We start from the raw sequence: 24,068 nt of genomic DNA on the forward strand, positions 1-24,068 counted from the left end.
ATTCACCTCCCAAGTTCCACCTTCACAATAAGAGAGTGTGGTTGAGAATTACAGACTGCAGAGTGAAGATCTCCATTGTATTATGGGACTCCTATTTTCACTTCCTCCAGAGTACAAGATTCTCTGTTCTCCTAGCTAAAACTACAACTGAAACATCAGATGGGAAGATTTAGATGTGTTATCATTGATATTGATATTACTGGTATTGATAATCAACCAATATATAAAAGTTAATAGCTGGAAAACCTGACACTGAGTAAACATCAATTTGCACAATACAGTAAACTCTCGTTAACATGAATCCCAAGGGACCGAGAAAATAAAGAGTTCGTGTTAAAAAAAAATCGTGCTAACCGGGTACTCAAATTATATTGTTGCACTACAGTTCTTTCTACACATTAACCATTTACAATACGTATTATGTATGTCTTCATAGAAAACACAGTACTACAGTAATTAACTATTAAAAAAAGTACTCGCAGATCATTTCCTGTGGAAAAACAGTTTTGTATGTGTTGTGATGACACAGATTCCCAGGATGCGGTGATAGCTTTTACCGCGTCAAGCACACACCTACTTGGGGCTTCCGTCTTCTACGTTTTAAAGAATAGAAAACACATCTGATCACACAACTGAATTTGTTGGTTAAATACATATAAGCTCATTGTTGCGTGATGATCGCGATTGTAGAGCAATTGCACCCAAGTTTTAATCTTGATGTTACTCGTACTGGCTATGTATTAATGAATAGAAAAACACATTTGAACACGTTGTTGATCTGAATCAGTTGGTTACAATACTGTGTAAGTTGATTGTTGATAAGAAGATGATAGAGATTGTTGAGCAATTTCTTACATACCTAGCAGAGGAACGACAGAGGAACAACATAAAAAAATTATGAAAAACTTTGAAAGTTCATGTTAAATGAGATCTAATGTCACAACGGACTAAAAAACAGTTCGTAATTTGTGGTAACCGAAATTCGAGTTAACCAATAAAACTTTCTACAAGATATAATACATCCCTGCTGGGACCAACATTTTGTTCATGTTAACTGAGTGTTCGTCTTAAGCGAGTTTGTGTTAACGAGGGTTTACTGTATTGTGATCTCTGAAAATATGTGACACTAGACACTGTACATTATTCTTACACTTGGAAAGTTTTTGGATTTTTGCATTGTTGCTTGGTGTGCACTATTTATCTATATATTTGCGGTGTAGCTTCCACTATCTATTAGAAAATGGTGTGGATTGATAATAAGTTTTTTGTTTGCCAAACCAGTACTGTAGATCATATAGGGTGTACACAAAAGAATGGTGGTTTCAAATGTTAATATAAAAAACTTTTCTCACGTTACACAGGCACAACATACACCATCAGCAGCGGCAACTGTCCAAGTTCCTTATGCGTTAATTACAATCCTTCAATGTGTGCACAGGTGGTCATACAAAACACATTCACACAGTAAACAAATTCATCCCAGACTCTGTGTAGCATATCCATTGCAATGGCCTGCAGTGCATGCGTTATCTGATCACAAAGCTCATGGATGGACGTGGGCAATGGTGATACATAAAATCTGTCTTTAAAGAACCCCCAAAGAAAGAAACGGCATGGTATAATATCCCGCGAACTGGGTAGCTGAGGAAGAAGGTGGTTGTGTTCATTTGCAGCACGTCCTATCCAGTGTTGTGGAAGAACATGATTGATAAGCACCTTTACACAAGCATCCTGTTTCTCAAATTTCGATGCCATCTTGGAAACTGCCCCCGTGGCCCTTCAGTAAGCATGAAAAGCAAACTCTTGGTAGCGCATGAGAAACTTGGAAACTTGCCTCCATTGAGTGTACAGGGGGGCTCAATAAGTCACTTAACACCTCCCAGTACAAGTCCACTGCGGCATAGAACGTGAAAATGGCGATGACCAATCGTTGCCTGGCCAAGGGGGAACCACATTGACGTCACCCGCATGGTCGGCAGCCATCTTGAAATCAACGTCAGAAATTTAAATGGGAAGGGGGTCGTGCAACATATCAAAGTGGGCTAGAATTCACCAGGAAAACAACTGTGACATTTGTTTACACCTAACTTTAATTGTTGCAGAGTTAACACTACCACAAAGTTATGGCTCAATAAGCCACTTAACACCCCCAGTACAAGGCCACTGCAGCATGGAACATGAAAATGGCTATGACCAATCGTTGCCTGGCCGTGAGGGAACCACATTGACGTCACCCGCATGGTCGGCAGTTGTTTTCCTGGTGAAATTCTAGCCCATTTTGATATGTCGCACGACCCCCTTCCCATTTAAATTTCTGAAGTTGATTTCAAGATGGCTGCCGACCATGCGGGTGACATCAGTGTGGTTCCCCCTTGGCCAGGCAACGATTGGTCATCGCCATTTTCACGTTCCATGCCGCAGTGGACTTGTACTGGAGGGTGTTAAGTGACTTATTGAGCCACCCTGTATGTTGTACCTGTATATAGTGAGAAATTATATTTTAATTAACTTTCATAACCACACCATTCTTTTGTGTATGCCCTGTAGTGTGAGAACCAGAGAAACGTAATTCCAAAAATGTGGTTTTCGGTTTTGTTAAACATATCTCTTTTGCAGAACTATTTGGAGTCTGATCGATGTATATCCATTTCGTCTCCTTAGCATTAAAGTCATGTATCTCCAATTTACCATATTGTTTATCTGACATATTTCTAAGAGTACATTATTTCCACTCCACTGTAAATTTGATAAATTGGAGTTGTGGCTTTTCGGTTCTCACACGACAAATGATGACTGTACAAGGAAATCAGTCAGGTTATTGTTAAATTGCTGCTTTATGCTTGTTTGTTGATGTCATCATACCTAATTCTATGTCCAGAGAAAGCTTATGCTTAAATTTCAAACTTTCGAGTTCACTTGCATGCTGGACTCTCTGATTTAATAGTAAGTGTAACATATTGCGATTATTGTCATTGGTTTAATGCTTTGTTTAAACCTTATACAAATCAATTTATTTATATATTTTGTAGTTTGATTTAAGTTGGAGCTTTTGCTTGTGATATCCAGGGGTATATGAATGCAAACTGTTTCTCTCCTTTCCCTTTCCTCCTATTCCTTCCCGGAGTCATGTCATTGCAATTGAAAGGGAAAATGAAATCAATTTCTGTGCAGAAAATGCACTGAATTTCAGGTTTAATTACAGTACATAAAATTACATTATGCATTATTATAGCGTTATATCGGTTTGGCAGGTTCATGGAAGAAGATAATCTATTCTACGCAACATTTTCTTATTCATTGTTTGACATAGAATTTTGATGCATAATCAGTTTCACTGCATTTCTGGCAACTTCCTCAGGCACTAAAGGTATTTTCTACTCTTACGGCAGCCGATCCTAATCTGGAAGGGAAGTTGGGAGCGGAAAAGCAACCTATCCAGCACAATAAGAAAAGCAGCAGACTGTAGAACGAGGTTCACTTCTTCCTGCCGCGTCATGTCTCTCAGCACCACTGCTGTTGTCTGAGCCATAATCCCCGTTCCCCACTTCCCTTGCCAGAACAAGGACCAGCTGCCGTAACAGTAGAAAAAACCTATAGTTGAAGTGATCGTTGTTCCTTCTGTAGCCAATGGAGGAACTTGCACTCCCACACCAAATAATCTGAAGGAAGAAAGCTCATGCCAACTAGTGTCATCAAACCTGCTGGCAGGAGAAAGAACTACAGGCTTCAAAGCATCGTTCTTTCCCAGTGACTTTTCTCAAGAGGCTAGAATCTTCTTTTGTACTACTATAAATTTTCAATTGTGATTGTCACCTCAAATACCTGCATGTATACCTGCACTCTATTTTTTTTTAATCTAAACCAATTTAGCAAGACACTATATTTCATTTTTTGATAAATTTCAGTTATTCTCTGAATGTCAGTGACAATTGTTTAGTACCTTTTTGCTTATACTTACTCTAACACTACATATCGAGAGAGCACCTCTTCTCATGTCTTCAGATAAACAATTTCTTTTCATCAGTGGTGAGGATCAAACCAAGGACAGACCTGTGATTTTACTACTTCTTAGAAATCTGGGCACACCATAAAGTAGTTGGTTAGCGCACCAGAATTATTGTTAAATCAGGTCTGTGATTAGTTTGATCCCCACGACTGGCAAAAATAAATTGTTCACCTGAAGATGAGATTAGAGGTGCTCTCTCGAAACGTGGTATTAGAATAAGTGTAAGATCTAGGCAAATAGTAATGCGAAATTGACATTGCATGCAAACTTCAGTTATGCCAATTGTGCAACTGTCCAACCATGTAATTCCTAATTTACTCTGTGTTCCAGGATCAACCTTACTACACAATACTGCAGCAAATCTTTTGACTTCTTACTGTGGTGTCGGAAAGAAGAAACCTATGCACGATTTCATGGCAATTGAGACTTTTATTATCCGTTGCACTATTCTGAGAAATATAAATGATTTAATGAAGGATACAGCTTTGAAATTAACATTGGAATATAGTACGAAGTTGAAGAGCCATATTAACAGAATTTTGACCATAATAAACCAACACCAACCACACATAAGCACACAAGAACTGGATGATATTAACCTAGAGTTATCTCGTATGCAGAGAATAAGCCAGTTGTATGTTGTTCTGAGTAAGCCTGCTTTTAGCCATGCACGCTTAGCTTCTACCGTGAATGCAAAGTATGAGGAGTGTAAGGACTTGCTATTTGGTATTAACAGATATGGAAATGATGACAGAATACGTGCACTGATACAAGATCTAGCAAAGAGCATCCAAGCTTCAGGAGTTGATCAAGAAAGAAGAATGATTGTGGAGGCAATTAGTGCTACAGAACGCACAGGACAGTGGTACAAATGCCCAAATGGTCATTTGTATGTGATAGGAAATTGTGGTGGGGCAGTTGTACGTGCTCGATGTTTTGAATGCAATGCAGTGATAGGCGGACAAGGATATAGCCTTCAGTCTGATAATACACCTGCTAACCATGAGATGACTGGAAACCGTGGAACATTCCAGCATATGAACTACTATTAAAATGTCCCTGCTCATGTTGGAAAGTTGGAAAGGTCAGCTCATAATGTTAAATTCTGGTAGAACTGTGTGGAAAATATTGTATGGTAATGAGGAGAAATCAGTTGGGAGACCAGCTGATATAAGTATTTGCTAAACACCCTCAGTGCAAATCACATTTTATAGCCATGGTGGAAAGTATGTTTCAACCAAAAAATAAAGATATCTCTTAGTCTTGTTATTTAAGGATGGGATAGGTTTATCGGTACTCTTTATCAGTATGTGACATCCAGGTAGGTTGCAGCATAGGTGCAGGGTTGCTACGCGACTGGAAAACAGGGAAAAGTCAGGGAATTTGGTTGGTCAGGGAATAGTCAGGGAATTTTGCATATTTTCTGGAATTTACGTGCATTTTGGAGTTGCAGGAGAACCAGTTACAAAATGAATGAACGGTTCATTTATACTTCCGAATTTGGTTCTTGTGATTCCAGTTCTCCCAAAAGATTCAGTTCAGAAACTTGTTCCTCTCGTCATTATGACTTCTAGTCTGTTACCTACAAAATTATGGTTCCTTTGCATTTCAATTCTATATTTATTACTCTCGAATCTTGGATCCGTTCATTTTGCGACTTGTTCTTGTGAACCTGTTCAAGATCGGAATTTGGAGAGGTGTGAGATTTTTCCTTAGAGAACAAGCTACTCAAGACGAATCCTACGCACCAGCCATCCTCAGAATTTCTTGCGGAGAAAATGTTGCTTAAGCTTTGTGTGTGGTGATTAAATTTCCTTTCTGCAAGAACACACCCGTTCGGAACTCGGCTCTTTTGATACGTGAAGCGGAGCAGGTTGGTGTTCAGACAGTTCATTGGTTTTGGATCTGCAATAACTGTATACTCCTTGAACCAAACACAATGTAATACTTTCTGCCTCGAAGAGCAGAATTTCACGTAAACTGGCTGTGGTTGACGTCACACTGGACGGGTGCGGATACCTAGTAAAAACAAAGGGACTCACTACTTCGTTCCCGCCATGAACCCATTCTGTGAATTTGAGTTCTTCGTTTGCGACTCGTTCAGAAGCAACCTGATCAACTAGTTCATTTGCTCGTTGTCGTAGTTTTTACATGGTAGAGATGTGTTACACTCGAGAAATTAGTGATTTTATGCAGTATCAGTGACGTCATTATTTGAATATGCACGTGTTTTGTGCATGTAGAACGAATTTATTTTTTAAAAAACTAGTGCAAACTGGAGGAATTAAACGTACAGTGGTCACACATCGTTGTTAGGTTAGGAATGTTGGTTTGATGCCGATGGTAATTTTACGTATTTTTTGCGTGTAGAATGAAATTATCCTGAAAAGTGGTGAAAATGGGCCCAAGCTCCTTTCGTTTTATTACGATTTCATCATGCTACAAATTAAACTTTTACATGGTTCGTTTTCGATTTAGTATGTCTGTTAACACATACTGCAGAGTTTTAGCGATTACTTAAGATTTTGTCAATATAACAGTTGGGCTGAAAAGTTCATAGGCTGACTCATAGATGGCGTTACTAGAATTAAATCCATGTGATTCTTACTTAGTACTAACCTTCAAAAGATACGTGTATAAATTTCACAGCTGCCGGATAATTAGTTCGTGAGATATAGCATTGTGAGCGAAGCAGCTTTTGTTATTGTGAAAAAATGGATAAAAAAGAATTTCGTGTGTTAATAAAGCATTGTTTTTTGGCGAAAAAAAATACTGTTGAAGCCAAGGCTTGGCTTGATAAACATTATTCGGACTCTGCACAAGGAAAATCAACCGTTGAGAAGTGGTTTGCTAAATTTAAACGAGGCGAAATGAGCATCGAAGACGATGTACGCAGTGGACGCCCCAAAGAGGCTGTTACCGACGAAAACATTACAAAAGTCCACAAAATAATTTTAAATGATCGTAAAGTGAAGTTGATCGAGATAGCTGAGACTTTAAAAATATCAAAGGAACGTGTTGGACATATTGTGCATGAATATTTGAACATGCGAAAGCTGTGTGCAAAATGGGTGCCGCGCGTGCTCACAATCGATCAAAAGCAACAACGTTTTGATGATTCGGAGCATTGTTTAGTGGTATTCAACCATAATAAACACGAATTTTTCCGTCGATATATTACAATGGATGAAACATGGCTCCATAACTACACTCCAGAGTCCAATCGACAGTCAGCCGAGTGGACTGCACGTGATGAACCGAATCCAAAGCGTGGAAAGACGCAACAGTCGGCTGGCAAGGTTATGGCATCAGTATTCTTGGATGCGCATGGTATTATATTCATCGATTACCTCAAAAAGGGCCAGGCCATCAACAGCGATTATTACATAGCGTTGTTGTGGCGTTTAAAGGATGAAATCACGAAAAAAAACGGCCCCATTTGAAGAAGAAAAAAGTGCTGTTTCATCAAGACAATGCACCATGTCACAAATCAATGAAAACGATGGCAAAATTATATGAATTAGACTTCGAATTGCTTCCCCATCCACCATATTCTCCAGATCTGGCCCCCAGTGACTTTTTCCTGTTTGCAGACCTTAAAAGAATGCTCGCTGGAAAGAAATTTAGCACTGATGAAGAGGTAATCGCCGAAACTGAGGCCTATTTTGAGGCTAAAGAGAAATCGTACTATAAAAATGGCATCGAAAAATTGTATGACCGCTATAATCGTTGTATCGCCCTCGAAGGCAACTATATTGAATAATAAAATCGAATTTTGTCAAAAAAATATTTTTTACTATGTTAGCCTACGAACTTTTCAGCCCAACTGTTATGCTTTTGTGGTTAGGTTAGGAAGGTCAGGTTTGGTTGTCTTAGAATTAAAATAAAGACCCTGAATGCACTCTACTAAGGTTCCGATTTATTTCTACATTCATTCCCACTAGTTTACGATACTTACTGTCGCTTGTCAACCGGAGAATACCTTGTCCGTGGGAAGTGTGTATGATTGCGTAAGGTCATTTTGAAGTTTTTTTTTCAACATAAATAACTTTTTCGAATCCAAACAGTGCTCCTTATTTTAAGGAAGGTTCAAATTTTGTGTCGCAATGATTGCCAAAATTCTATGATAATTAGTCTTCCTGCTAGGAAAATTTGAAAAATCATAAAACATTCGGAACTGTTACCTTTTAATAGACAGATTTCTTTGTTTTCCGTAATATAAAATTGGTTCCAGCATGTGGAAAACTCAAATAATGCAGATATTTGATTCCAAAGTATGGCCCACGTATATATTTTTTTTAGGTGTATGGTTGGTCACCAGCCCCATTCATGTTCTGAATTTCCGAAATATGTACTATTTTCAATAAATTTAAAAATATAATCATTAAACTTGTTGCATATTTTCTAAAGGTATATGACCTAATTTTCTGTTGTTTCTCATTTCTATTGATATAATTGAGGTTGTATACAGGTTACATTGTACAGCTTTGAAATATGCCACATTTTTTTATTGATTTTTTTACACGACTTTAATTGTAATGACTTAGTGAAAATGCGGAAGTACAATAGTTTTTATTTTTTCATTGAATAGCATTGTATTAATCACATTAAATTTTCAGCTAATAACTGTGTATATTCATATTCATAATAATTAACGTGCCTGCATATTTTATTGAAAAACATGAGGTTCAAAAGCAAAAATCATAACAACAAACATGTCTGGAAAAATTTCATTTCTGGTCTGGAAAACCTGGAAAAGTCAGGGAATTTCATAATCAAAAAATCGTAGCTACCCTGAGGTATCACCCAGGGAATTTGGAAAGGAAACATGTTATAGGGCATAAGATGTTATAGCGCTCATAAACCTAACTGGACAATCTCAAATTATTGGACTTCCTTGAAGGACAATGAAATTACAAATAAAGTCAAGTCACGAAAAGGATGTTGACATGCAGGTAAGCGCAAAGTCGACTTTCAAACAAAAAAACTGTTACTCGTAGATATATTGAATTACGTTAATTTAGGTGATCTCTGTACTCTTCTTATTTATCTAATATGATGGCAAACAAATAGGATGCATCATCAATTCCTAGAAACATGCGTAATTTTAATGACGCACTACCACGGAGGGCGTAAGCAAGAACACCATGACAATAATTGGTTCACTTCGTCAAACAGAATGTTAAATAACAGATATTTTCTGGCATTCGTTATTTAATAATAAGAGAACGAATGGTGTGTGCGTTCCTTCTGTTAAATAAGCACAAGAATTCGTTGAAAATATGAACACTAAATTAGTGCATGCAACTAATACTACCTTCACCATTAGCTAGGAACCGTCTTAACTTAATTGTTCTTCAATTACGGACAAGTATTTAACAAAAACACGTCTCTTTTATTCGTGAGTTAAATAACAGTTACAATTGCTCATTCACAATTCAATCGTGTTTCAATAGTAGATTGATAAATAACAGTCTTTCAATTCTAATTGATAAATAACAGTCTTTCAATTCTAGCACGCAAACTAACAGTACTTCGTACATCATTATATAATTCATTAAATGCATGCCCATTTAATTGCATACGCATACATATAGCTTTGGTATCTTTACACAAAAAATGAACAACGGATAATTTATGTACAACTCTGTAATTTCAGTTTCAAAAATGTTACTGCCTCTTATACTAAAAATGCATTGTACTATAATGGAATTTGATCTCATGCATAATTATCATTTAAATTACTGTACATCATAAAAACATAGCTTGGCTCGTATAAGATATTTAATTAAAGAACCTCATTTATTTTTAGAAACATACCTTATTGCATGTATTACGGCTTTCTTTAACGCTACTGTATTTTCGGAAGGTTACGAGGGATAAAGTGGGCACCTTGCGAAGTTATGGTTGCCTTTTTGTTTCTGGTTGTAGAACATTTGTTATTTTTACAAATTTGCTAAATGGCTGTTCCATTAACAAAGGTGGTACGAACAAGGTCTCGCTTCTCAACGTTAGTTTCAACGGATGATAACTGGTTTCTGCCTTATTAAATTGATTGCGTTGCGACGAATCGTTCTTTGTAAGTGCTGCACTAAAAATTGTGTTACGTAAAGATTAATTGAATGCAATGTAACTCATGCTGCCGATATCTCAAGAAAACATAATTAAGTCCAAGGAGAAATAATATTCACTGTTCGATACTGTCACTAAATTTTGCATTAACGTACTTTCACAAATAGAAAAAAAGGTTCTAACTGTGGCCGCGTCTGAGATTAACCTGGATTTTGATTGCACTGTTCACCAAAAACATAGAAGTCCTAACATGCCAGTCTATCCTGCGTATTTTGGTATAAACTCACGACAAGCAAACCTGCCATTTTGCAGTTGTAATCCACTTATTGTTCCTGCAATACATGTGCTTTTGTAAAAAGCAAAAATGGCCTCCTTCTTCCTTGTCTTACATTTCGACCGAACAGGTCACGTACGCCAAGCAACTCAATGCAGCGGGAAGCCGCAGCAAGTGTGCAATTTTTCACGCTCTCGTCGGCCAGATTGGGCAGACAAACCACACACGAATTTTAGTTACAGAAAGCACCGTCTGAGGCGGTAACTGTCAAAATAGAAGACAGTGAGAACAGAGCCATCTATTGAAAAATAAATGAACTAGATGTGTCGAGAAGCATCACTAGAGCTATGTAGCAGATTTTTGGTAATACGTAGGACAAGAAAATACGCTACAAGTATCAACCAGTGAGGGCATGTTGTGTATGGTTGATCAGTACAATTGGCAATAATTTTATTGATCTGATAGTTCTACAAGTAGCCTCTAATTGAGTATATAATTCTCCTTTTTATATGTATTATCTCTATATATACAGGCTGACTTGTAATTAGATGTTTTCCCTAAAAGGGGTTAAAGTAGAGACAATTTGCAATAAATTTGACCATATGATACCCCGTCCAAAAATTAGTAGTTTTCGAGATAATCAAATTTCTATAGCTTTTTTAAAAAATTACAATTTTCCACATGAAAAGATGAATTGAGAAAAAACAGCTCATTGTATGGCACATATTTCAGCGTTTTCTGATAGCTAACAAATAAGTGGTTCGTTGAAAAAAAAAAAGTTTTTCCTAAATAACAATCACATGTAAGTAACGGGTGGGTCAAAACTTACAAGTGGTGATAAAAAAATACACTCTTAGTTTACTAGGCAACGTATTAATAACAAAAATGGTATGACACGAAGCGTACAAATTACTTCCTTGAGTCATCAGCTATCCAACAAGGTACAAATGTTGCTAACATTCACATTTGTGTACAAGAAATAATACTTCCTTCATCTTCAAGTGAATGGAATCAATGAACAATACAATCAAAGAACATTATACGTCTTGCTCAAAGTGGGCACCTCCGTTACGAGTGCAGGCACACAGGTTATTACGGACATTTGGTCTCGTAACTCGTGATGTGATTGTGTCCCTGATGTGTTGACCAGCTGTTAAGATCCTCTCCCTGAGCTCTTCTTGCGAGTTTACCGGTGTCTTGTAAACTAAGTCTTCCATGTGGCTCCAAATGTAGAAGTCTCAAAGCATCAAATCGGGGGATCGGCCTGCCTCGGCCAATCTGTTTGTTTGGGTAATTGTCATCCAGCCACTGTCGCACGCCCAGGCAGAAGTATGGATGGGCATCACCAACAATCATTTGATTGAGCCATTTTTCCTGCCCCAAATCTTAAATGGAGGAACGGGATGGAAATGTTGTTGGAGGATGTGCCTCTAGCTACAAGACGTGACGTGATTTACCAGCATGATGGCTGCCCAGTTCGATCCCCCGATCGATTTGACGCCTTGCGACTTTTACATTTGGAGCCACATGAAAGACTTAGTTTACAAGACACTGGTAAACTCTCAAGGATATCTCAGGGAGAGGTTCTTAACAACTGGTGAACTCATTAAGGACACCATCACATCACGAGTTACGAGACCAAATGTCCGTAATAATCTGCATGCCTGCATTTGTAACGGAGGTGCCCACTTTGAGCAGGACGCATAATGTTCTTTAATTGTATTGTTCATTGATTCCATTCACTTGAAGATGAATGAAGTATTATTTCTTGTACACAAATGTGAATGTTAGCAACATTTGTACCTTGTTGGATAGCTGATGACTCAAGGAAGTAATTTGTACGCTTCGTGTCATACTATTTTTATTATTAATACGTTACCTAGTAAACTAAGAGTGTATTTTTTTATCACCACTTGTAAGTTTTGACCCACCCGTTACTTACATGTGATTGTTATTTGGGAAAAACTTTTTTTTTCAACGAACCACTTATTTGTAAGCTATCAGAAAATGCTGAAATATGTGCCATACAATGAGCTGCTTTTTCTCAATTCATCTTTTCATGTGGAAAATTGTCATTTTTTAAAAAAAAACAATAGAAATTCGATTATCTCGAAAACTACTAATTTTCGGACGGGGTATCATTTGGTCAAATTTATTGCAAATTGTCTCTACTTTAACCCCTTTCAGGGAATACATCTAATTACAAGTCACCCTGTATAAAAATGGATGTATGTGTGCATATATGTTTGTTCCGGCATAACTCTCGAACGCCTGAAGCGATTTCTACCAAACTTGGAACACGTATCACTTGCAATCTCGAAAGAAATACTGTGGGGGTAAGACACCCCTGGCACCCCAATGGGTGGGTGTGGGAGAGGGTGACATGTAAAAATAATCAAAAACTACCAATATTAGAGTGGAATACATAGTTTTCGGGGTCGCTAAGATGAATAGTGACACTCCTAATGCCGTTCAACTCCAAGTTCATTACCTATCGGGATGGGGGTTGAGAGGGGGTGAAAATTAAAATGTCAAAAATAACCAAGATTAGTGTGGAATCCATAGTTTTTGCAGTTGCTAAGATGAATAGTGACACTCCGAATGCCTTTCAACTCCCAAGACACCTTCGGCACCCTAGGGGTGAGGGTGGGAAGGGGATCACATGTAAAAATAATTGAAAACAACTGATATTAATGTGGAATCCATAGTTTTCAGGGTGGATAAGATGAATAGGGACACTCCTAATCCCGTTAAACTCCAAGACACCCCTGGCACCCAATTTGGGGGGTGGGGTAAGGGGTTGGCGTAAAACGACCGACTGCACGATATAGGGATTCATACACATCGACTCACTGCACGACATAGGGTACTACGCATAAGATGGGCTAGACAACATGAAAACTAGACCCGGGAACTGTGGTCACAAACACTGTTTACAGATGAAGTACGGATTAGTCTGCACCCCGATGACAACACTATACGTGTCTGGAGAGCAAATGGAAAGCGTTTCAATGAATCGTTCATGGTGGAACGCTTCCAGCAACAGGGTGGTTCGGCACTTCTGGGCAGGAATCGTGTTGGGTCGTTGGATGCCATTAGTTCACATTCAGGGTACTATGGATGCACAGACATACGAGGACAGTGTTCTTCGACCCGTAGTTAGGGCATTTGTGCAGGTTGTTGGTGCAGGATTCACGTTGGTGGATGATAATGCCCATCCTCACCGTGCCCATTCAATGGACCTTTTCCTTTGAAGGCATGTTATCCCCGTCAGATGGACTGGCCAGCAGTCTCCCCCGATAACGTGCCATTACAAACCGCCCTCACCCACCAGAAACCCTATGTGATCTGATACACACTGCCATTCAGGAATGGGACAATCTTCCACATCATGCATTGGATAACCTAGTTTTCAGCATGCCCCATCGTGTTCGAGAATGTCTAAGTGTTCGTGGAGGCCACACACGTTACTGACTAGACGGTGAGAGGTTCTGTTAGGTTTACTCACCTTGGCAATTAGTGATCTTTTGGTTGCATCTTACTTTGGTTATATCTTTCAGAATTTTCTTTAACTATGTTTCGTGTTCTGTACTTTCATTGCCCTAGTTGGAGGTATCGACATGTGTGGCTTCTGTGATGCAGAAAATAAAAATGTTGTTATATGCAAAACTTTTTTTGACCAGTATATATTCATTAAATTAAAATAAGATAGTTTTAAAATAATTTTAAGACTGTTTATATAAATGGAATCAGTAAAATTTACTGATATGCTGGTATGCCTGTATCAATTCAGTAGAGTACTGATTAATCTGCCTTAACCCCCTACAGTAAAATACTGATACAGTAGGTCCCCGATTTTTCATTCACAGTTTTACATTTTCCTGCGTTATACATTCAATCTACATGGCCCTAATAGAGCAAAATGATATAAAATGTTCCAGGATATTAAGTTCTTTCACCTTTGTTGGCTGAAAAACAAAAAACCGAGGTTCCACTGTATTTGGAAAAGAAATTTCATGTCATTGACATTTGTGCAAAATCATTTCATTATTTATTTATTGCCTATCTGCAAGAATTGGGTTGTTCATTCAAATTCAGCATTAACTTATTCTATTTGATTTGCATTTGAACTTAAGTTATTTATGCTCATAACTATGCATTAATGTTTGTATAAAGAACTATGCATGCATTAATTTTACTTTTAGATAACAGAAACTATCAGTAATATTATTATGATATAAATGTCCCAGAGAGCTAATGAATTTGAGTTGTTTTTAAAGTGAAAATTGTGCTGACTACTAAATCCACACTATTCTAATAAAAACATACAAGTGGTTGATTCTACAGGGTCAAGCAAAAGTCTGGCACCACCCTTTTAATTTGAAAACTACTTGACGGAGGGCGATGAAATTTCAGATATGGGTAATTGGGGTGGCGGCACCCCAGATCGGGCTAGTGTGTATCATGACTGCCATCTTGAAAGCCGCTATCTTGGAATTACATTCAGATTTTCAAATGGGAAGGGGGTTATGTAGCATAACATTTTACATGTGCGTTTTCTCAGAAATAAGAATATGCAGTTATTTTTCTCCTAACTTTATTTGGTGAGGATATTTTCACAGTTGAATTTCACATTTGGCATCCTACAAGGTGTGCTCTATGTGTTGCCCATTTTGTGCTACACACAACGTAAGACCAGTTCTCATGTACACACAATAACACTGCAGGGTCGACAGAGTCGCATGCTTGTTGGATCCGGTGCTGGAGATGTCCGAGATCAGTGATTTTCTCTTGATAAACTATGGTTTTAAGATGACTCCAAAGGTAAAAGTCAAGGGGCATAAGGTCTGGAGAATGGAGTGGCCACTCAGCGGGCCCTCTCCGACCAAGCCAGTAACCCGGGAGCTGTTCATCCAACCACTGCCTGACACACAACGCGTAGTGCGCCGTCCTGCTGGAAATAGGCTGGTAATTTGCCATCTGGGTTCATCAGTGAGGGGAACATATCTTCCTGTAGAATACTCAGATATCTGTCCCCAATCAGATTGCCATGGGTGAAGACCGGTCCCACAATTCAGGTGTTCCATATCCCACACCACACTACTTCCTTAAGAGGATCTGTCCACGATGGGTTGGTATCTGACCAATAATAATGATTCTGCTTATTTACCTCACCGTTCACAAAGAATATGGCCTCATTGCTAAACAGAACATTTTTCGGGAACTGGGGATCCTCGTTGTAACGAGCCAAAGCCCAGTCTGCAATCTGTAACTGCCTGTCTGGGTCATCCTCAGTTAAGAACTGCTGCATTTGAATTTTGTAGGGATGCCACTTGTTAGTATGCAACACACGGAGTATGGATCTCTGACTGACTCCTGACACTGAAACCAAATGCCGGGTACTGCGTTTCTGGTTCTTGACCAAGGATGCCACGATTGCCATTACTGTTTCTTCGTCAGTAGCTGTTCTCGGCCATTCACTACGTTCTCTGTCGCACACGGATCCCGTTTCCTGAAACTTCTGATTACACGCAACACTGTGGTATGTGAGATGTCTTCTCTCTCTGGATGCCGGTCATTGAAATCTTCTGCAATGACCCTGGCACTGCGCTCCCCATTTATAACAACAATTTCGATCCATTCTTGGAGGGTTAGAGCCATCTTACATCACCTGGAACAAATAAATACCAACCCATTACATTACGCCAAATGTGAACTTCAACTGTGAAAATATCTCGCCAAATAAAGTTAGGGGAAAAATAACTGCATATTCATATTTCTGAGAAGATGCACATGTAAAATGATATGCTACATAACCCCCTTCCCATTTGAAAATCTGGATGTAATTCCAAGATGGCGGCTTTCAAGATGACTGCCATAATACACACTAGCCCAATCTGGTGTGCCGCACCTCAATTACCCATATCCAAAATTTCATTGTCCTCCGTCAAGTAGTTTTCAAATTAAAAGGGTGGTGCCGAACTTTTGCCTCACCCTGTATATAAAGTCACATGAGAACCAGAGGGATGTAGCTCCAATTTAAAGAGAGTCCGTAAATTGGAGATATGTGACTCCACCTAACTACTAAGAATTAAAAATGGAGATATGTCAATCTGACTTGAAATAGAGCTTTTCAGAGGAACTGAACTGAAAACTACATTTTTGAAGTTTCTCCTGGTTCTCATATGACTATAAGTATAATTAGTCAACTGCTGATGTATGTTAAATTAGATCATGTTAGAAGTTGGTGTACATTGTGGATTTTATGTTTAGTATCTGTGGATGATTTGCAAGTGTGTTAAATTCCACTTTCTGAAAAGTTATTTCAAAATTGTGGCTCCACCAGGTATGAAACCTGGGTCTGAGAACATCATGTGTGGCATAAGCTATTTTATATAGCTCATTTACATGTTCTGCTGACTTCAGTACAGTATGAGGGAGTCCCATGTAAGGCATTCACAACACCATGAGAAATTCATCCCCACTTTTTTAATTTAAATCCATTTTCACACAAATGTGCATTTTTCATGGCCCAATACTGCTGTAGATGTTACTGCATCATTGCCTTATCTGTTACTGCTACCAGGCAATCTAGAATGTTACTTTAAAGCATTTCAAAATTCAATTGAGAATATGAGAACATTACTCACAGATGAAGAATTGTTTATAATTTCCAATATGTTCACAGTCCAGAAAAGCTGGTAACAGTCTTTTTTTTTTTTTGCTAATAAAGAAAAGGAAATATACTTATCAGCAATTAAGAAGAAATGTTCAAATTTGTGCCGCCTCTTAATGTCTTGAGCCATAGGCCCCTTAAGAACCTGTTCCACTATATGTTGCTAACATGGGTTGCTGTTTTTAAATCAAGTTAGAGTTGCAATAGAGGGATTTTCAAAGCAACACTTCTGATGGTACTATACTCTGATACAGAAACATGGTATATGCATATTGATAGGTTGTCCTTTTCAGTGTTTACAATAAAGTGTGTATACACAAAGGGTATAGTTGGCATAAAGTGGTTGTAGTTAATTGTAAAAAAAATAATACTCGTGAGTTACCATTCTTGTAGACCGAAAGCATATTACAAATACTGAATTGCACACTATATGTGTAATGATTGCACTTCTCATTATTATAAAGTAAATAGTGTTTGGACAGATAATTATTACTTGTTTTTGTTGCAGTTTTACTAATTGTACATAAATCTTTGCACATGTTTCTTTTATCTCTTTGTAAACAGGAACAAAAGAAGTACCGTACAGCACATGTATCTTAAAATTATTGACTGACCTAAAAAGTGAATTAAATACTCTTGTCAATGACTTTTTAGAAGTGAGACCACAATTACAGGGACTAGTTTCCATAAAAAATATACACCTTTGCTAGTAACGATGTTAAGGAATTAATGACTCGTTTACATTGCTCCCCATCAACTGAGCACTGGACGTGACCCAACAGTTTTTAGCTAGAAAAGAAACTGAACCTCTTTTACGGCAAGAAATAAATGTGCTGTGTATTGTTCAGCACGTGGTGTTAGGAATTATTTATGTGAATAAATCTTGGAATAAGTTGTTATTCTTTAATGAAAAAGTTATTATCCTGATTGATATCGGTTGTGGTAGTGGCTGGAACCTTATTCAGAAAGCTTTTTAGAGGAGCCAAATTTGAAAAGAATAATGCTCCTGCAGACTTTCCACCCAATATAATGACGACCTATCCAAAGTGGATCTTTTTTCTGTAGAGTATGCCCTTCAGTCACCCAGAATGTGACAAATAATGCCATCTTGAAATTATTTTCATTTAATTCAATGCATGATGGCCTCTGATGCCTGTAACTGGTTTTTTTTAAAAAATAAGAACTTCACACGATGGTCAGCTCACTTTCTTAGCAAGAAAGAAAATTTGCATAGAATCTGCGATGAGTATGCAGTGAAATACTGCAACTTTTTAAGAAACGAAACTTTTCAAACTTCCAGGAAAAACACTGAGTTGTTTTTAATGTCTGGTATATTTCCTTGCATTAATCTTAACTTCTGCTATTGTTCAAAGCTCAAGACTTCCATTCTTTGTTACAGGGTCAACCTTGATTCATGCTACGGCAATAGATGTGCTGGCTTCTTATTGTGGTGTTGGGAAAAAGATTCCTCTCCATGACTACCTGAGTATTCAAACCTTTGTTGTTCGCTGCAGTATTCTGACAAAAATGAGTGAGTTAATGGAAGATACACGCCCTAAGCTGACATCAGGAAATGAAATAAAATTAAGTTGTCATGTTAATAAAATATTGAAGACTATGAACCAACACCAACCGCACATAAGTGCACAAGAATTGGATGATTTTAATCAAGAACTGAAACGTCTGCACAGAATTTCTCAACTGTATATTATTCAGAGTCGGCCTAATTTTATCGGAGCATGTGGCGATTTTAGAATAAAGAGAAGGTATGAAGAATGTAAGGACTTGATATTCAGCATTAGGAGATATGATAATGATGGCAGAGTCAGTAGGCTCATTCAAGATCTAGCAAGAGATGTAAAAACTGGCATTACAGAGCAGGAGAAACAGATGGTTGTCCAAGCAATGAGTGCGACGGAAGGTGCAGGGCGTTGGTTCAAGTGTCCGAATGGTCATTTTTATATTATAGGAAATTGCGGAGGAGCAGTGGTGACTTCCCGGTGTAACGAATGTAATGCAGTCATTGGTGGAGGCAGTCACATGCTCTTGAATACTAACAGATTTGCCGGCCCTGAAATGGATGGAGCTACACGTCCTGCTTGGCCTGGAACAGATATGAATTTGCAGTAAGTAGCACTCGTGATGGAATAGCTTACCAGCCACTGTGAGTGAATGATGAAGCTATGAAACAAACATGACATGATGTTCTTAATTTTCATTGTTGCATTGCTTTTCTTGTGTGTATTCTTTTAAGCGGTAATCTGTAACAATTATTTGTATATTGCAGTCTTTTCTTTGGATTGTGTGGGTAGTATAGCTCTAGTTTGTTCTTTCAGATGTTCAGAATCATATCATCTGTACCTAATTGTAATGGATGGTATAATATTTTTAAGTCCTTTTTTTTTTTTTAGGCATTCCCCCTACATTCTTTAGGCACAGTCTCCTCAATAGCAAAGGTTTTACTATATTGTTAGTACGTAACGTTAGTACATAATGATTATTGGGTTTCACAAATAAACTATGTAGAAAATCACCAGTGTTGTTACATGCAAAATGGTGTAAAATGAAATGGAAATTGGAGAAAGGCCCAATCAATAAGCTATTGCATATCTCTTGTGGTAGGAAGATGAAGCAACGCATAGTGTTGAATATGAGTGTGATTAGGAGAGACTGAAAACAGTGTTTAACCTTGCATGCCTACCAGTATGTTGATTACAGGGTAAAAACACAGGTTTGATGATTGTAGTATTACTCAATTGAAAATCATTTAATTTTTCAGCTTACGTGCGACTTACTCACTTTATGTACTATAAATAAAATAAAATATAACTTATTTTTACTTATGTTCAGTGAGTATGTGTTGAGTGATTGACAACGTTTCAAGGACCACTGTCCCCTTCTTCAGGTCGGTTTATCGGCTTCACGGTTGCCCACGAAGCTTCGTCGATGGCAAGGATTAGGTTTACGTGGATAGGATAAAATATTTGGATTCCATCACAACTGACCTGTTCTTTTTTTAAAAAATCACTATGTAAATTGTTCTTTTTAAAAATCACTATGTAAATATTTTTTTAAAAAAAAATTTACAGTGGTTTTTTTTTTAAAAAAATTCAATCAAATATATTGAATATACAATCTTCTATAAACCCTTCCCAACTGCAAATCCCATGTAGAACATCATCTACAGAACAGTTTCCTTGGTGCAGTGTTATTTGGTTCATGAATCAACTTGTGAAGTTGTGTAGTAGATTTTAATTAGGCAAATTGTATTCTTAAGTCATACACATTCATTATGTGTATACGCTTGCTGCACATGTCATGTGAAATGTGAAATTAATGGGTATAATTTAGGATGATACCTTATTTACCAAGAGAAAAAAATAAAAATGGGGGGGGGGTTCCCTCTGCCACCCGAGCAGACTTTCATTCCCACCTTAATGAAGAAACTCGCCTAGCCTCAGATTTTGATTGTGATATTTGTACTGTGATATATAAATTTAAAAAGGTTACTTACAATTCTGATAAATATAAACTTACCCAGTCAGATAAAGAAGCTTTAAACCTTAGATGCTGAAGTTATTTCCTGTGTTATTAGCCTCAATGTCTGGACTGTTTTCAGTATGAAATTTAAAATTAAGAACTGCTTTATCTAAAAATTTAATACCTCAAAAATATGAACACAGTAGATTCATGAATGATGGCTCGTTTTCTTCACGATAGATAAAGGCTATAAGTTTATACTCATAGTTGGCCAAAATTACTTTTGTAAAATATTGCTGCCTCTCTCCCAATAGACATTACCCCAATTTTAGTATGGGAAACTGTACCAACATTTTGGTTGCTATATTTTTAACTCTTGTACAAAGAATTGAACACACGTCACTTTTATTTTATGAGAATATTTTTAAAGAAAAAGAAGAAGAAGAGGGTGCCCAATATATCGTAAATGTCATTGCTCTAAATAATATTTAATATTTGAAAAAATTAAGAACAGTAGAGTTATGAATACAGTTTTGTTCTTCAGAGACCAAACTATAAAGTTGTGCTTATACAATGTCTAATATGCTCAAGCAGTGAGAAGAAATTACCAAAAAACCTTTTATTCAAGAAAAATTTTACTTGCCACCATCTTCTGAAGACAATGCTAGCTAGCACTTGAGGATTACAAACAGCACCTAAATATTGGCCACTATTAGAATTCTTACACTTAAGTTTTATCACTTGCAAAACTGGTGTAGATAAGAACAGCTGTGTAGAGAACTGTACATTGAAATATTTGGGGCTTCCCTAACCTCTATTGCATCATGTGGTTAGGTCAACAATAAAATTACTTATTACACACTATAAAACTCTTGAAACTCTATAGAGTATTAACTGAGGTACAGGATACTTCCAAATTCACGAATTATTATGTCATGTCCCGGTACAATATGTCCTGTCTCAGCATTGACAAAAATAACTAGTTGTGTTCGTGTGTTCCTGCTTGCATTTAAGGGATAAAATGTGATGTTACACATTGTTACTTGAATTTAGAAGGGCTGCCATATCACAAGTTAATATCAAGTTAGAAATTTGATTTTGAATGGCAGTGTCTTTTATAGGAAGAAGGGTGAAGCAAAATTCCCAAGTGGCCTAAAAATCCAGCAATATTGGATCTACTGTATTCTCATTTCCTATCAATTTTTGTTAGCAGAAAATGAAAGTATTGATAAACACTCCTGTTGTGTTACGTTTTCAAGCACAGGGTTTGACTAAATTACTATATATATGAAAAATGTAGTGTGTATATTTAGTAGGTAGTGTGTGATATTTTCTAAAAATGTAATAGAAGAGTTTGTATGGGGAATTATCTTTCTCTAGTCGTACGTGTCTAGCAATCATGTAATCACCTTTCAAAAAATGTTGTACATATTGTGATATTTGTAAACTTTGAATGATAAATGAATAGAAATTATTTGTTATATATTCATAATTATAGATATGTTGATTATATTTTTTCAAATTGTTACTTTGTTTTCTGCTTTCATTGGACTATTTAAAGCAATGTGAACATTAATAAAGGGAGATTTCAGACCGAAGTGATCTGCCATGCATGTCGCTTGGGAATGAGCCAATCAGCAGCAAGGTTTCACACTGTAGTAGCATAGCAGGCTGCACAAGCCTGCATTCAATTGGTAAAATCTTCAAGCAACACATGCTGTCTGTTGCTTGTCACTTGGGTGTGAATTTTCCCTTAAAGAATGATTATATTCATACCAACATATAATTCAACAAGAAAAAAAATAATTCTAATTGCACGCGTCCTATGAATGATTGTGATATGTTGCTTGTGCTCAACAATATATAATTTTACATAAAGTAAAACCTCGTTAATCTGGACCCTGATAAGCCGGACTTTCCTTAATCCGGACAGAAAAAAAGCAAAAAAAAAAAAAGCAGAATGCAAGGTTTAAAATGTGGCTAGAAGTCAACAAGAGAACTTCCCAAAGAAATGGCAGTCAACCACTGATGAAATTCCGTTTCCCGCAGACTTTGTATTGTACTGTACTGTACTGTACTGTATAGTGTATTTAGGCCTATGCCCTTTAACCCTTTCGAGGCGGATGACGAAATATTCGTCATGCATGGAAATTCCCCAAGGATGGGGCTCATTTTAAGCAAAATGTAACATGTTGGAAAATGTTTTTTTTTAAAAGGTTTAATAACACGATAAATGCCAATGAGGGCTTGTTTTATTCAGAATTTCCAAGGCTTTCGTTTGGTAAGGTAAACATGTCTATGTGTACCCATTTTTGGAAGCAACAAGCAAGAGGAATTCAATTGATTTTTCTTCAAAGTTTGGCTAGCTCCCATCCGGTAGCACTCATCGATCTGGGCAAACCACCACTTGTTGCTGATTGCCCCAAGTTATGTAATGGCGAATATATAGTATCAGAATGATAATACAAATAGTATTTTTTTTAAAAAAAGAAAAGAAGAAAACTCAAGGTCAAGGAGAATGTTTATCACAACTGACCGGAAACTTCATCAGAAATTTGCCCATCGATCCGAACTGAAAGCTTGAAAAGGAGTAGGATTGTTCGCAAGGGCATGAACTCTTACACCTGGCTGTCCAGAGAAAGGAGGAACATTTGCCCCCCTCCCCCCTGATGTCTATCCCCCCTCTTCACTTCTTTCCACTGCACTGCACTCGCATCACCACTATCTTCATTCTTCTCTAATTATTCTTCATCTTCCCCCCCCTTCCTCTTCTGGTTCTTCTCAATCATCTTCTGAACCACACTGTATATCTTCAACTTCTGTTTCATCCCCCATGTCAAACCCCTCCTCCAACAAGTCACGAATTTATCCTGGCCGAAGAGATGCTATCACAAAAGACTTTCTTCTAAGGACAAGGTTTCAAAAGCACTCACGTTCATAGCCCGATAACAAGAGAATGATTTGTGCAGCCAAACTCCTTGCCTGCAAGTGTGTATTACATTTCACCCACACCTCTCTCGTCCCTGGAAGACCGTAGCCACCTGTGCGGCACTGATGCTGCGAAAAGCACTCTTGAATAATGCTATACAGAAAGGCTTCCTCCCCCTCCCACTTCCCCACCTGTTGCTAAATGGAAAAAACAGGACAAAGAAAGCTCTAATCCCTTTCTTCCTTCCAGAGCCAAATTTACTGCATAGAAATGACGCTTGTTTAGAACTTGAAAGACTGAGTCCTTTAAAGCCTTGAAAGCACGTGGGCTTTTGTTGTGTCTTTTAACAATCTGCCTGGCGACACGACAGTGATGTCAGAGTCTACCCGGCGATTACGGCAGATGTGAGGTGGATGCTTGGAGATTAAAGCCAAAAAGATTCAGAGTTTTTTTTTATTATTCGGTTTCCTGTTTATCGAACATTTATTATGAAGATATGTGTTTGCCGAAATATTCGTCAACCGTCCTTCAGTTACTTTTGTCATTTGGAGGCTCCACCTCAAAAGGGTTAAATACACCATAATAAACGTGTTTTGTTGCTATAAACTCACACTTTCTACTGTTCTTTTAG

General features: G+C 37.6%; 1 protein-coding gene across 3 annotated transcripts in view; it reads left to right on the forward strand.

The window, feature by feature from the left end:
- LOC145998403 (NFX1-type zinc finger-containing protein 1-like) overlaps window positions 1–20,349 on the forward strand; it is a 155,738-nt gene extending 135,389 nt beyond the window's left edge. For 2 of the 3 annotated variants that reach the window (XM_083134816.1, XM_083134811.1), the window contains exon 11: window positions 18,428–20,349. In XM_083134816.1, the coding sequence (XP_082990942.1) occupies window positions 18,428–19,158 (731 nt within the window). In that variant the 3' untranslated portion in view covers window positions 19,159–20,349. Of the gene's footprint in view, window positions 1–4,336; window positions 5,091–18,427 lie in introns of all 3 variants that reach the window. The other variant, XM_083134822.1, reaches the window with a different exon arrangement.
- The last annotated feature ends 3,719 nt before the right edge of the window (window positions 20,350–24,068 follow it).

Source organism: Lepisma saccharinum, chromosome 1 (genome assembly GCF_977018435.1).
Source record: "Lepisma saccharinum chromosome 1, izLepSacc3.1, whole genome shotgun sequence".
In the NCBI taxonomy this organism is placed as follows: Eukaryota; Metazoa; Arthropoda; class Insecta; order Zygentoma; family Lepismatidae; genus Lepisma; species Lepisma saccharinum.